This window comes from Orycteropus afer, unplaced genomic scaffold (assembly GCF_000298275.1).
Source record: "Orycteropus afer afer isolate SDZICR_OR568_19922 unplaced genomic scaffold, OryAfe1.0 scaffold00020, whole genome shotgun sequence".
NCBI classification, from domain to species: Eukaryota; Metazoa; Chordata; class Mammalia; order Tubulidentata; family Orycteropodidae; genus Orycteropus; species Orycteropus afer.
Genome location: NW_006921607.1, coordinates 7,990,693 through 8,007,003, shown reverse-complemented (window position 1 = coordinate 8,007,003; position 16,311 = coordinate 7,990,693). Strand labels below are relative to the sequence as shown.

The window sequence follows — 16,311 nt, the reverse complement described above, 5'->3', positions numbered from 1 at the left end:
AAAAGTTATTCTTTCATGAATTTTCAATTAAATCTCTTCTCTATTAAACCCCAGGCTGATTGAGGGCAGGACTACCTTCTAGTTTTTTTGTCTTTCCTGTTGCGATCATCCTCTGAGAACAGACACACCCACAGCCCCCTCCTAACCTATGTCACAAACGTAGACCACCCAACACTGTACTGGGACCCAGCTCCCTGGCCCCAGCCCCTACACCTGGCAGGAGTTGGTTCTACTCAAGGTGTGGTCCAGGAAGGGAGCTCTGGCTGCAGGGGGTCTTCTCTGAGACAGCAGCTCAGACCCATTTGAGTGTTCCCCTTCCCCAGAGAGTTTGGAGGGGAAAACACACAGACTGGCAATGAAAGGGAAAGAGACCAAGGTCTAGTGGGTACAGTGTGCAGTAGGAACTGCAAGAAGGACCAAGCAAGCAGGATTAGACAGAAATCAAGACGGACACAAAGACAGCGAGTATCTCTAGGAGGAGCAGCAAAGCAGAGGCCTCCAAGGCCTGGCTGGGCTCAAGGAGCAGTTTCCTACAATGGCTCTTACTCCCTGTCACTTCACAGGCAAACACTGTGCCACAGGTACACAGCCATCTGTGCCCCTGTGGATGAAAGCACCAAACTCACCAGCACACGGTGCACACAGTAGTTGACAGACAGGTTGCCCGAGGAAGCTGGAGAGCAATGTAGTACACTGAGGGAGCAGGGACTGGAGGGTCAAACAGACCGACACCACCACTTTCTAGCTCAGTGGCCTGGAAAAATCATTTGGCCCTGCTGAGCCTCCTCTGTAAAATGGGGGCAATTCACCTACATTAATCCTCATGAACACCTGCAGGGTTTTTAGGAAGAAAGGAGCTGAAGTGTATCAAGCATCAGGCCCAGTGCCAGACACCAGGAAGGCACCAACAAAGAGTGGCCCATGGATTTTAGAAAAGACAGTGCTCACTGCAGGACTCGCACCGGCAGCCGTTCAGACATACCCCGCCCCCTTCAGGTCCAGGGAAGAGGCTCCTTCTTACAGGGGGATGATCCGCATAGGAAGGTGGAAGTACAGGCGGTACTGGCTCCTTCTTATCGCCTCCTTTCCCCGGTACTCGCGCACCATGTAATCCACATACTTCTGCTGCCTCGGGAGGAAAAGGCAAAGGAGGAAGGATGTTGGCAAAACGGCTTCAGCATGAGGCTTTGAGAACCCAAGCCTGGTTTCCAGTGTCTTTCCCCTATCTCTCTCCAGCCCCTTCCAAGGGACTCTGGGAACTGTTTCCTAAGCACTGGCCAAGGAAGCAAATATATGACAGACCTCTTCCTGACCTCAGTATGTGAAGGGCCAATTTACTAGCATCTGTGAACACAGCACAGCAGCACATCACTCCTTATACTGTGTGTTAGTTAAGGTTATGCGTCAGCTTGGCTGGACCTGGTTTTGAGAGGCTGGGCAGCTGGATGTAGGTATTCCCCATGATGAGTCTGGTAATCAACTCCATGGCAGAATCCACTGAAGCAGTGGAGTAGTCGCCTTAGGGATGTGGTCTGTTTCCAGTATATAAGACAAAGCATTAAGAAAGGACTCTGGGGCTTTGGGGCACGCTTGGACCCTGCATGTAGCTGAGTCTTCATTCCAATGGCCTGTCACGTTGTCTGCTGGGATTGTTAATGGATTTGAATTAGTGGCCTGCCATGTGGTTTGATCATTTTCAGACTGTGTCATTTTACTTGTCGACATTGGGTTTGTCAGCCTCAGCAGCCAGCAGCTGGGTTAAGAAAGGCCTCTAGCTTCAGTGGGCCGAAAGCGAGAGGCAGAGCTGAAGTCCAAGGTCAAGGAGCTTTCACCTAGCCCCTAGAGATTGGCACTCTGAACTGGGACTTCTAGTGTCTAAAACTGTAAGAGAATAAATCCCTGTTTGTTAAAGCCATTCACCTGTGGTATTTCTGTTAAAGCAGCACTAACCAAAATATCCTGTTTCTGTAATGTTGCATATATCCACAGATATTATCTTCAGATCCCTTCCACATTCAGGATCTCATTTGAATCTCTTATTCACCCCACTTTGTAGATAATAAGACTGAGGCCCACATATGTATATATGAGTGGCCCAAGCTCACAGATCAAGTTAACAGCAGGGGAGGACCCATAACCCAGGGCCACTAGAGCCTCTCAATACTCAACTGACTAGTCTCATGACCAAAACAAACTACCATATGAAGCTGAAACAAGAAACATGGGATTTGGTTAGAAAGAACCATCATGTAGATGGAAGAGAATGCTGGAAACATGTTTATTATAGAATTTTAAGAGAAATGAAATTTAAAACAAACAAAAACCAGAAGGCATACAATGTGGCAGTTAACATGGGCTCTTGAGTCAGACTCCCAGATTTGTTCCTGGGGCCTGTTTCTTTAACTTCTCCATGCCTCAGTTTCCCAATCTATCAAATAGGGGTACACCACTTCATCATAGGATTCCTGTGAGTTTTAAGTAAAATAATATTTTAAGTGCTTGCACAATGCCTGGCATAAATGCATTTCTGGCCATCATTACTATACCAACATGCCAGACCACTTCGTGCACTTTTCTGTATGTTTAAATGTTATATGTTCATTGTGGAACATTTAGCATCAGAAACATATAAATGCATTATCATCACTGTGCTATTGTAACTATATGGATAACATCCATACACCTATAAGGAAGACTAGTTAATACTAATATTATTCAAATTTACACTCCAACCACCAAAGCCAAAGATGAGGAAATTGAAGATTTTTACCAACTTCTGCAGTCTGAAACTGACCAAACATGCAATCAAGATGTGTTGATTATCACTGGTGAGTGGAATGCAAAAGTTGGAAACAAAGAAGAATCACTGGTAGTTGGAAAATATGGCCTTCATGATAGAAATGATGGCGGAGATTGTATGATAGAATTTTGCAAGACCAATGACTTATTCATTGCAAATACCTCTTTTCAACAACATAAATGGCAGCTATACACATGGACCTCTCCAGATGGAGTACACAGGAATCAGATTGACTACATCTGTGGAAAGAGACAATGGAGAAACTCAATATCTTGGTCCAGTTGTGAGGATTTTCGTTATCTTCCAGTCATCCTTGAAAGCAAGGCCAGGAGCTGACTGGAACAGACCATCAACTGCTCATATGCACGTTCAAGCTGAAGCTTAAGATGATTAAAACAAGTCCATGAGCACCAAAATGTGACCTTGATTATATCCTTCCCAGGTTTAGAGATCATTTAAAGAACAGATTTCATGCATTGAACACTGATGACCGAAAACCACAGGAATTTTGGGATAACATCAAGAACCTCATCCATGAAGAAAGCAAAGGTCATGAAAAAGACAGGGAAGGAAGAAAAGACCACAATGGATGTCAGAAGAGACTCTGAAACTTGCCCTTGAATGGAGAGTAGCTAAAGCAAATGGAAGAAATGACAAGATAAAAGAGCTGAACAGAAGATTTCAAAGAGCAGCTTGAGAAGACAAAGTCAATTATTATAACCAAATGTACAAAGACTTGGAGTTAGAAAAACAAAGGGAAGAACATGCTCAGCATTTCTCAAAGCTGAAAGAACTGAAGAAAAAATCCAAGCCTCGAGTTGCAATATTGAAAGATTCTATGGGCAAAATATTGAATGATGCAGGTAACATCAAAAGAAGATGGAAGGAATACACAGAGTCACCATACCAAAAAGAACTGGTTGATGTTCATCTATTTCAGGAGGTGGCATATGATCAAGAACCAATGGTACTGAAGGAAGAAGTCGAAGCTGCACTGAAGGAATTGGCAAAGAACAAGGCTCCAGGAATTGATGGAATACCCAATAAGATGTTTCAACAAACAGATGGCATACTGGCGGAACTCACTCGTCTATGCCCAGTTTTTTGGAAGATAGATACCTAGCCAACTGACTGGAAGAGATCCATATTTGTATGCATTCCAAAGAAAGGTGATCCCACAGAATGTGGAAATTATCGAACAATATCATTAATATCACAAGGAAGTAAAATATTGCTGAATATAATTCAAAAATGGTTGCAGCAGTATATTCACAGAGAACTTCCAGAAATACAAGCTGGATTCAGAAGAGGATGTAGAATGAGGGACATCATTGCTGATGTCAGATGGACCCTGACTCAAAGCAAAGAATATCAGAAAGATGTTTACTTATGTTTTATTGACTATGCAAAAGCATTCTATTGTATGGATCATAACAAATTATGGATAACATTGAGAAGAATGGGAATTCCAGAATACTTAATTGTACTCATGAAGAACTGTACATAGACCAGGAGGCTGATGTTCACACAGAACAGAGGATACTGCATGGTTTAAAATCAGGAAGGGAATGTGTCAGGTTGTGTCCTTTCACCATATTTATTCAATCTGTATGCTGAGCAAATAATCCGAGAAGCTAGACTATATAAAGACTATATGAAGAAGAATGTGGCATCAGGATTGGAAGGAGATTCATTAACCACCTGCGATATGCAGACAATGCAACTTTGCTCACAGAAAGTAAGGATGACTTGAAGTACTTACTGATGAAGATTAAAGACTACAGTGTGCAGTATGGATCTCATCTCAACATAAAGATAATGAAAATCCTCACAACTGGACCAATAAACTGCATCATGATAAATGGAGAAAAGATTGAAGTTGTCAAAGATTTCATTTTACTTGATTCCACAATCAACGCCAACGGAAGCAGCAGTCAAGAAATCAAACAATGTACTGCACTGACCAAATCTGCTACAAAAGACCTCTTTCAAGTGCTGAAAAGCAAAAATGTCTCCTTGAAAACCAAGGTACATCTAACCCAAGCCATGGTATTTGTGATAGCTGTGTGTCGACTTGCCTGGTTGAGTGGGTGGGCAGCTGGAGGTAGTTATTCCCCATGATGAGACTGGTAATCAACTCCATGGTGGGATCTACCACAAGCAACTGAGTAAGCTGCCTTAGGGATATGGTCTGTTTCCTGTATACAAGGAGAAGCCTTAGGGAACGGTCTCTAGTTTATGGCATGCTTGAACCCTGCATGTGGCCATGTTGTTGTTCAGCAGCCTGCCATGCTCTGCCAACCTTAGGACTTTCAATGGACTTGAATTAATGGCCTGCTGTGTGGTTTGGTAACATCAGGATTGTGCCTTTTTACTTGTCGACCTTGGGCTTTGGTCTCAGCAGCCAGCAGCTGTCTACGTAAAGAAAAGCCTCTAGTTTCAGTGGGCTGGGAGCAGGAAGCAGAGCTGAAGCCAAGGTTGAGGGGCTTTCATCCAGCCCCTGGAGCCTGGTACTTTGAACTCGGATTTAAAGCCTCCAAACTGTAAGAATAATAAACTCCTGATCATTAAAACCATCCCATTTGTGGTATATTCTTGTCAGAGCGTCACTAGGTAACCGAAACAGTATTTTCAATCGCTTCATATGCATATGAGAGCTGGACAATGAATAAGGAAGACCAAAGAAGAGTTGATGCTTTTGAGTTGTGGTGCTGGAGAAGAATGCTGAGAGTACTGTGGACTGCTAAAAGAGCTAACACATCTGTGCTGCAGCTGGAATGCTCCTGGGAGGCGAGAGTGGCCAGACTTCATCTCACCTACTTTGGTCATGTTGTCAGACATTCCCTGGAAAAAGATATCATGCTCGGTAAAGTGAAGAGCCAGTGAAAAAGGGGAAGGCCCTCAATGAGACGGACTGACACAGTGGCTACAATGATGGACTCAGGTACGGCAAGGATTGTGAGGCTGGCACAGGACTGGGCAATGTTTCATTCTGTTGTACACAGGGTCACTGTGAGCAGAGCTGACTCAATGGCACCTAACAACAACATAGTAACTATTTACTATTTATGTTATTACAATAGCTAATTACTATACTGATATTTTTGGCTTTAACCACCTAACCACCAAAAAACCAGTTGCCATTGACTTGATACTACCTCATAGTGACTCTATGTGGATCAGAGTAGAACTGTGGTCCATAGTGTTTTCAATGGCTGCTTTTTTAGAAGTAAATCACCAGACCTTTCTTCCAAGCCACCTCTGGGTAGACTCAAACCTCTAACCTTTTGGTTAGCAACCAAGCACGTTGACCATTCGCACCACTCAGGGTTAACAATCACAGGTTTGCCTATTCACCTCAAAAAGCCAGAAGAGGTCACTTATACATCTGTCGAGGGACCAGCTCAAACCCCACTGGTGGACAGGAGGCTGGCGCACAGGAGAGAGTGGTGTGGTAGGTGAGGACGGCCCTTGCTCACCACTGCACAGTCAGTAGGTTTCACACAGGACCCATTTGCACTTATATAGTTTCTCTGCATCCCAGGAAGGGGAATGAGCTGTGATGAGTCCAGTACCTCAGGAAGAACACCACAAGGACACCAAGGGTTCCCTCCCCCCAACAAGTACTATAGCTTGTGCCAAAATCACAGGAAGGCTTTCTGATGATGTGGCCCACTGTCTGCATCTTCAGCCTTCCATTTGCTCAACCAATACATCAAGGACTGGACCCCACCAGCCTCCCTTCAGCTGCCTGAGGCAGCAGGGGTACACTCCTCACCCAGGTGACAGAGCCACTACAGTCTGAGTCCACTTTCAAAAATATCGTCTCTAGCACCTCATCCGACACGTTGCTCAGAACCTTCTTCATGGACTTAAGGAAAGCCTTCATGTTCAGGGCTTTGAAAGAGAGAAGAGAGAACATTGTCTGCTGGATCATGAGGTACTCACCACCATCACTGGGCCAAGGTCTTCTTGGGTGACTAGATGGTGAGGGGGCATGCAGAGAATGTTTACTCAGTGTCCTTGATTAGAGGCAGTCTCTTTGCAGCATCCCCATGACCATGAGCTGGGGGGACCACTGCAGGGGAGACAAAGGAGATGGACTCCAGCCAGAAATGTGGCAGCTTTAGAATAGTTTCCTTCTCTCTAACCCTTCAAATGCAATCACTCAGTTTGTCCTGTCAACCCTCCCTTCCTCTCTGACATCCACCTATACCCTAACCTAGGCCTAATTCCTAAAGCTGTTATCATCACTAGATTTTCATCTGCATCTTATTGGTTCAATATTCAATCATCCCACAAATCCTGACTGGACACCTACGTCATGAGTTAAATTGTTTCCCCCCCATATATATGTCAACTTGGCTGAGCCACACACAGTTCTCAATGGTTTGGCAGTTATGTCATGAAGCAATTTGGCACATCCCCCATGATTTGACCTGGTGTGACCATCCAATCGTCCTTGTAAAGGGATTAGGGTGGAATGCAACTCTCTTACTCAGGTCACAGCCCTGATCCAAGTAAGGGGAGTTTCCCTGGGGTGTGGCCCGCATCACCTTTTATCTTACAAGAGATAAAAAGAAGAGAGAAGCAAGCAGAGAGGTGACCTGACTACCACCAGAAAGGAAGAGCTGGGAGCAGAGTGTGTCCTCTGGACCTGGAGGCCCTGCACTGAGAACCTCCTAGATAGAGGGAAAGAACAATCCCTAAAATAGATAGAGATCTTAAGGAACATCGGGCCTACAGATGTTGCAAGGAGATAAAGACCTTCCCTCAGAGTCGACAGAGAAAGAAAGCCTCCCCTAGAGCTGATGCCCTGAACTCACATTTCTAGGCTCCTTAACTGAGACAGATTATATCTGCTTGTTAAAGCCATGCACTTGTGGTATTTCTGTAACAACAGCATTAGAAAACTAAGACAGCCTACCACTCTGGTCCCTCCACAGCAGTGGGGGACGGGCAGAGGGAGATACCAAAAACAGTTCAGCCATGGGAGACCAGAGGGCAGTGTTCACACAGGCAGATAGCACAGAGGCAGGAATGCATAACAAAGAAGGACACAGGGAAATGATAGCCAAAAGGAGGAAGTGGGAAGAAAGCTGTACATTGTGGGGATTGCAGTCAATGTCATGAAACAAAATGTGTACAAACTCTTGTAAGGAAAATGAATTTGCTCTAAACTTTCACCCAAATAGAGGTACAGACAACAAAGATAAACCCTTTTGCACATATAGTACTGCATTGTCAGTGAAGGCAAACATGGGCATACCAGTGGATAGATGGGTGGACAGGATGAACTATTACGTATGTCCATGAAGCAGGGAGTGTACCCAAGACCATGTATAGGGTTGACAGGCAATGGTCCTATAAATGTATTTGTATGTTCTATAATTCTCAGGCATATATTAGAGCCGACAAGGGACAAGGTTGTAGTCACTTCTTAGTTACAGTCAGCTACCCAGAGGGACTGAGTAGCTGAACCTGTGGGCTCGAGACCATAGTCACAGGGGACATCAAGCTCAATTGTCGTAACATACTACACAAAACATTGCTCCACCTCCTACTTTGACAAGTAGCAACTGGGATCTTAAAAGCTTGCAAGCAGCCATCTAGATGCAAGGATGGGTCTCTCCTCATCCAGACCAAAGAAGAATGAAGAAAACCAAAAATTCATGGAAACAATTAATCCTAGCGACTGGTACACCATGCGATCCACAACCTATACGACTATGAGCCCAGAAGAATTAGATGGTGCCCAGCTACCACTGTCAACCACTCAGAGGGAGATCTATGTAGGAGATCCTGGATAGAGAGGCAGAACAATGTGGAACAAAACTCAAAATCATTTGGAAACAAAAAAAGGGGGAGACCAGGTTTGCTGGTCTGATAGAGCCTGGTGGAATCACTGAGACTACGGCCCCTAGCTGCCCTTCAGGTCTGGAATTGAACCCACACCTGTAAACAAAAGACAGGCATAGGAGTTGAACATGTACCTGAAGTAGATACACTCCTTAGAGAGAACAATCATGGGAGAAAGAAGGGCTATTTATGCACAGGGAGACAGCTCAGGGGGCAGGAGTGCATGACGGAATGGACACAGAGAAGAGGTAACTGTCGGGAGGAAGTGGGAGGGGAGCTGTTGCATTGGGGTGAATTGTGGTCAATGTCATGAGACAAAGAGTATGTGAACTGCTGTATGGAAAGTGAATTTGCTCTATAAATTTTCACCCAAATCACAAGGAAAAAAAAAAAAAAAAAACTTTCACCCAAATATACAGACAAAAAAAAAAGAGAGAGAGAGAATTCAGATCCCATTTCTGAACAAGTAAGACAGAGCAGACATTGAGAGAAAGAAAACTAATGAAAGCTCTAAGAAGGGAAGCAAAAGTAAATAGTGTCAGTAAAGAAACAATAATTTCAAAGGTAGAGAAGGAGAGGCTGAGAGCATGTTTTAAAGGCAATTATCAAAATGCAAGCTTTGGTTGGAGGGAAAATGGGGAGGGAAGAGGGCAAAGGGCAAGGATAAAATACTCTCCCCGTGCTGGGTGTCATGGCCAGAAGGGAATCTGTCTGCAAACAGGTCAATGACCCCTATCTAAATTTGCTTTTGTAAGCATCATATTTTTAAAGGTGGTCCTAAAAACTCTTGCAAATGTTTGGAACCCTCACAGTGGCCCTGAAGGCCAAGCTGTACAGGGCTCCTCTCAGATGTCACCTCCCCCCACTGCCTGCCCTCTGCACACTCTGCTCCAGCCATCACGGTCCCCTCAACGTTTCTCAAACTACCAAGTGCACTCTCACCGCAGCCCGCTCTGGATGGCCCGCCCACAGACATCAAGTCCTGTCCCTCCCTGCATCAGGAAGCCTTCCCAGGAACTACCTAAGGAGGCCACCCCACCCACTACCCATCTTCACAGTTTTTCCTGACAGTCCTCATTACCTGACATTTACAATTTAACTGTCTGTCTGTCTACCAGTCTTCCCACTCTAGCCTGTGAGCTCTGGGAGGGCAGGAATGAGAGTGTTTCGTCCATGGCTGGGTCCCCAATGCTCAGCAAATGTGTGTCCCATGAGTGTTCCTGTGGACACTAGGATGTGATGGGGACAGCACTGCCTGCCAGACACTGTTCTCTGCGCTTTACACAATTAATGCCTAATGAGCAAGGGGTTCAGCAGGAAGCGTAACAGAGAGAAGTGGTCACTTGCTCAAAGTCACACAGCTAGTAAGTGCTGGCACCGGATGACAACCCAAGCCATCAGGCTCCAGAGTTTAGGCTTTTAACTCTACTCTGTGCTTGGCAGAAAACACCCAGCACAGAGCTGCAGCAGTCATTGTTATTATTTATTGCTCGATTAAGGAACAAACAAAAGCCTGAACAAAGCGTGCCTTGCTTGAAAAAAAGATCCATCTAAAGCTATAGCCAAGAGGCTTATGAGTTCTGAGTGGCACTTAATGGTCCTTCTGTGTTATAAGATGGGCCAGATGCCTTAATAAAGGAGTCAGATGATAGTCTTCGAGCACTGGGCTTCCCCTCGGGACAGTGCTGGGAGCAACACTGCCTTGGTGCAGTCTTTAATGTACAAGCTTCTCTTGAATGCAGTGTAAGAATGCAGTCCTTTCACAAGAGTTTAAGAAACTGTACATATGGTTTACTGTGATATTAATATACTTCTTCTTATAAACTCACTTTCTTTTTTTTAAATAACAAGAAAAGAGACACAAAGGTATTTTGGAAAGGCAATGTGCACTGTGGAGGCTAGCCAGTTCCCCTGCTCATCACCTCTCCAAAACAAAACAAAACAAAAAATCAAATTCTCTGCCGTCAAGTCGATTCTGCCTCATGGCAACCATGTAGGACAGAGTAGAACTGCCACATAGGGTTTCCAAAGCCGCAATTCTTTATGAAAGTAGACTGGCTCATCTTTCTCCCACAGAGCAGCCTGTGGGTTTGAACTGCCAACCTTTTGATTAGCAGCCAAACACTTTAACCACCACACAAGAGCTCCTTTTACTTTCACAAGCGTAAGTTTATTCATCTCAAGCCAAATGATTAATTAACAGCTCTCAAAATATTGGGAAGAGGGTTACTGACTCAGAAGAGGCAGGAGGGAACTTTCTGGAAGGCTGGAAATAAACTAGGGTGTGTGGATGAGCCAGTGAGAGTAGCCAGTTTCTGAGGAGATGCTGGGAGAATGGCCAGGATTGGAGGACTTAACACTACAGGAGCAATCGGATCCTGGGAAGGAGGATTTCTGCCACCAAGCCAAGGAGCCTGCCACAGCCCTGCTTGACACCTTGATTGTGCCTTATAAGACCCAGTGCACAGGCCCACATGAAGCCATGTCCAGACTCCTGATCCCTAGAAACTGTGAGATGATAAACACGTGTTGTTTTAAGCCACTACGTTTGTAGAAACACTGTCATACAGCAATAGATAATAAACCATACACAGGAACTTTTTCGGAAGAAATTATGCCCAATTGCTAACGGTGGTTACATTTGAGTGTTTTCTTTTCCTAGATCTCAAGTAGCCTCCAATATAGTTACATTAATTACATAATGATTAAAACAAATCAATAAAGGTTTGTCAAGTCTGAATTCTCTGCCCAGGTGCAGAGTTCTTCCCTCTGCAGGAGCCACAGAGAGTGAGCCCACAGCGTAGATTACCTCCAGTCATGTCAACATCCTCCTTAAATATCTTCTTCATCTCAGACAGTTGTATCTCGGCGAAGAGCTCAGACCCAATTTGGAAGTCAGTTATCTGGGCAGGGGTGGTGGATGGTGTCAGGGAGTTAAGGGCCTCCTTGCCCTTCTGGGACTGGTCTTGGGTGTGCAACTGGAGCAAAGATAACAACAAAACCAGGGACTGAGAGTTAACTTCCCGAGTTGAACATTTTTCAGCACCTCTTCTTCAGAGAAGGACAGGGTGTGTAGTCGTACGGTGTTATTCACTGGTACAGATAATTCATAACCACTTTTAGGAGGATCAAGAAAAACCTAGACTGCTTCTCCTAACCTTGGAAAGTTAATCTTTGTTCTCCATTTACAGATGCTACTACAGAGGCTCAGCAAGGTCATGGGATACAGCCAAGGTCTTCATTAAACATAACAGAACTCTAATGGAGCTTCTAGTCAGTCACTATATGTATTGTTTCCAATTTTCAATGGCCAGAACTCATGACTCCAAGGAATCCAGCTCCATCTCACCCAGCCAATTTGATCTGATCCTGACCAGCCCAGACACTCGGAGTCAGATCAGCTGCCCCAGTACCCCACCTACACACACACACATCAAAACACACAGACTCCCCTACCAGCAATTCTCCCTCAGCTTCCGATTTCTGATCATCCTTCCCAGTTCACTTCAGTTTCCAGCTCCCTCTAAAAGCCCTCAACTCTCAATAATGCTTCTTCCTTTCTAAGCTCCACGGGTGACTCATTTTGACAGTACTAATGCTTCAGGTCACAAAAGACGCAGGTCACCAAAGGGTGTCTCCCCCAAAAGACTTAAAGCTTGGATTATAAAATGACCAAGTATTCCACTGAATGATAAACAGGCAGTGTTGCTCACTGAGATGCACTGTTTGGGCCCTGAGTACTGAGTTGACGAAGCCAGAAGGCAAGGTGGGGGAGGAACTGTTCTCTCTCCCCACCCTGACCTGACCTAAAGAGCACACGTGCTGTGAACCTTCATTCATTCATTGCTACTACATTTATAGACTGCCAGGCACTACAGACACAACAGTGAACAAAGTGGAGACAGTCTGCCTTCATGGAGCCCAGCAGATGAACTAGTTAATGCTTCGCCACCCATTCAGGTCTCCAAATTAGAAATCTCAGCAGCGTCTTGGCTTTTCCTTCTCCCTCCTTTCCATGAACAAGCCCTGTTGATTGTTACCATAATCCACCTCCTACATCTAAACTCTTTCCCATACCCCTTCCCCAGCCCAAACCCTGGTCTTTTGCTGAGATAAATACAATGACTTCCTCTAACTGGGACCTCCAACCAACACTGTCACCAGTCATCTTTCTAGAAGGTATATCTGATAGTGGCATTACTCAGCTCTGACACTTGCTGTGGCTACTCCCTCTAATCCCCAACTCCTGAGCATGGCTTTCAAAGCCCTTCACAATCTAGCTGCCCTGTCTTGCACACATCACGTTCCAGGCACACCAACTGCTTTTCACCAGCTCCAAACACAGCAGCCATTTTTCCATTTACTCACATTGTTGCCTATATATGATATAGCTTATCTTCCCCTGCAGTGAACTCCTATTCATCCTTTGAAGCCCAATTCAAATAGCACCTTCTCCTAGAAGCTTTTCCATAACTTTAAGGTAAGAGTTATAACTTTCTCCTCCATGCTCCCAGACTCTCAGATCTTTGTTCAAACCTGCCACTGTACATCATAGAAATTGTGCATGTCTCTCCAAATGTGTAGACAGCACAGTGTGAGGTCCCAGAGCTGTAGAGTTCCAGAGCTCTGGGTTATAATTCTGCCTGGCTCTCCCACATACAATGTATTTTTTCTTGGGCATATGGCATCACTTCTCTGAGCCACAGTTTCTCATGTGCAATATAGAGCTCCACAATATCCACCTTGCAGGGTTGTGGGCCTAAATAAAGGTAATGTCTCTGCATAATAGAGCTAACAAGGGGCAAAGTTGTGACAACTTCTTATCCACAGCCAACCACCCTGAGGGAGTGAGTAGTTGGATCTGTGTGTAGTTACACAAAAACTGATTTAAAAAAAAAAAAAAAAAAAAAAATCACTACCATTGAGTTCATTCTAACTCAGTGACCCCCATTGGGTTTCCAAGGTTGTAAATCTTTACAGAAGCAGACTGCCTCATCATTCTTCCATGGAGCTGCAGGTAGGTTCGAACCACTGACCCTCTGGTTAGTAGCTAAAATGCTTTAGCAACTATGCCACCAGAGCTCCTTACAATAAGTGATAGCTCTTATTATTATTATGCCCTGTCCCATAGTAAGCTCTTTGAAGGCAAGGGCAGTATTTATCTTGACTTATATTAATTATATCCTCTGCCCCTACCCACACAAGAGACACTCAGTACACATCTGGCTTGATAATAATCCATATGATCCGTTCCACTGTTATTACAACTCGGCTGGACAAAATTATGCACAGGCAGTGTAGAGACTGCAAAATGGTAGCCTCCGATTTGTTCCATTTGGCCCAGGTCATGCTTTCAGAGCAAAAAGCAGAAGACTTCAGTGCACACTTACTCACCTACCTGGCCCTATGAACACTTGCTACCCCTGGGGCAGAGATCAACCTCCTCCTACACTGGTGAGCAATGTTTTATGCAGCTCTGGAATGCCACTTCACTTTATTAGCTGTGATGATTTTCTTACCTTCTGAGGCTGAGAGCTCTCTTTTAACAAGTGTTCAGAAGACAGTACTCTTGACCTAGAAAACGGAATCACAGTCACTTTTACTCTAATTGTTGGAAGGACTATGTGGGAGGATGACCCCACCACATCACACAGAGGAGTGGAAAAGAAGTCAGGGTCAAGAAGAGGTGGTGGCCCCTTGCCCACAGTCACTCTAAGTGTGGATTTGATGAGCATCTCCTTTCCCATAGAGGCTTCTCCATTAGGGAGCTTTTTGACTTCCACCTAACCCTTCCTCTGTTAGAAAGAAAGGTGCTGTCTACTGAAGCCCTGAGATTTCTCAAGTTACTCTCCTCTTGGCTCAATGCCACAAATTTCCAAAAGGGAGTCAGGAGTCACATTTTAGAAGGGGATTGGGAGCCCATGCAATCCAATTTCCTGATGAAAATGAGGGCCAGGGGCAAGTACATGCTCAGAAGGTCAAAGACATGCACTGGAGAGCTCAAAGAACTCTCCTCCCAGCAGTGTTAAGGATCAGGTGAGTGTGTAGGAGAGGGACTGTCCACTGAGCTCTGGTCTGAGAAGAAAAAGACCATATTTCTACCAGGTCAGTGGGACCTCTATGAGATGGAAGACTGCCCTTTGTAAGCATGACTGGGGCACTGATCCACCTCAACAGCAAGTCCTACCAAGCAAGAGTTGTGATGGCACTCTAGGATGGCAGAGAAATAGTCAAGCCCAAGACATGCTCAGACAACTGACCAAATGGACCAAGTCGGCTTGACCGAAGGGTTCTGGCAGGGGCGGGGAGGATATTTGGAGAGAAGATTGAAAAAGAAAACCTGGAAACAGAATGCAGAATCTTAAGGCCAAGTAGTCAGAATAGGATGAAGAATAATTATAAAACTTCATCAGCATAAAAGAGGAGCAGAGTGAAGACTGGCCACAGAAACCTAACAGTATCTTGACAACAGCTCAGATATAAGAATCAAAGGAGAACCAACAAAGAAAAGATTTGGAAGCCAAGAGCCAAGGTAACTGAGGGAAATGTCAGGACTGTTCCAGAACCAGAAGTTAAGGAGGATAAGTGTTTTTGTTTTTTAAATTTTTATTGTGATTGGGTGAAAGTTTACAGAGCAAATTCATTTTCCATACAGAAGTTCATACACATTTTGTTTCATCACATTGACTGCAATTCCCCACAACGTAACAGCTTTCTTCCCACTTCCTCCCTATAGTTACCTCTTCCCTGCTGTCCTTCCTTCCTAAACATTACTGTCCTAGCCCACACCCTGAACTATCTCCCTGTGCAAACACTGCCCTTGTTCTCCCACGATCATTCCAAGGAATGTATTTACCTGATGTAAATGTTCATCCTATACGTCTGTCCATTGTTTGGCTGGAAGCCACAGGAGTGAATTCAATGCCAGGCCTGAAGGATAACTAGAGGCCATAGTCTTGAGGGTCTCACCAGACTCTATCAGACAAGTAAACCTGGTCTTTTTTTCAGTGATTTTGAGTTTTGTTCCACATTGTTCTCCCACTCTATCCAGGATCTCCTGCACTGATCTCTTTCCAAGTGGTTGACAGTGGTAGGCAGGCACCATCTAGTTCTTCTGGTCTCAAGGTCATTGAAGCTAAGGATCACATGGTCTCCTAGTCACTTGGACTAATTGTTTCCATGCATCTTTTGTTTTCTTCATTCTTCTTTGCTCTGGGTGAAGAGAGACCCATTGTTGCATCTTAGATATCCACTTGGATGTTTTTAAGACCCCAGTCACTACTCACCAAAGTAGGATGTAGAACAATGTTTTTGTGTAATATGTTATGCCAGTTGAGCTTGATCTCCCCTGTGACCATGGTTCCCAACCCACAGATACAACTACTCACTCCCTCAGGGTGGTTGGCTGTGGACAAGAAGTTATCACAACTTTGCCCCTTGTTAACTTATTATATTTTTATATTTGGACATACAAATACGTATGTAGAAATATCATCTGCCAACCTTATATATGTTCATGCCTTGTTGTTGTTGTTGTTAAGTGCCGTTGAGTCGTTTCTGACTCATAGCGACCCCATGCACAGCAGAACGAAACACTGCCCGATCCCGCACCAGCCCCACAATCCCTGCTATACTTGAGCTCATCATTGCAG

General features: G+C 44.7%; 1 protein-coding gene across 1 annotated transcript in view; it reads right to left on the bottom strand.

The window, feature by feature from the left end:
- The window catches only part of EFCAB8 (EF-hand calcium binding domain 8), a 127,272-nt gene that overhangs the window by 102,851 nt on the left and 8,110 nt on the right, over positions 1-16,311 (bottom strand). The window contains exons 2-4 of the mRNA XM_007934719.2: positions 11,469-11,637; positions 6,579-6,697; positions 1,022-1,125 (exon numbers count right to left, since the gene is read on the bottom strand). Coding sequence (XP_007932910.2) covers positions 1,022-1,125; positions 6,579-6,697; positions 11,469-11,637 — 392 coding nt within the window. The remainder of the gene's footprint in view (positions 1-1,021; positions 1,126-6,578; positions 6,698-11,468; positions 11,638-16,311) is intronic.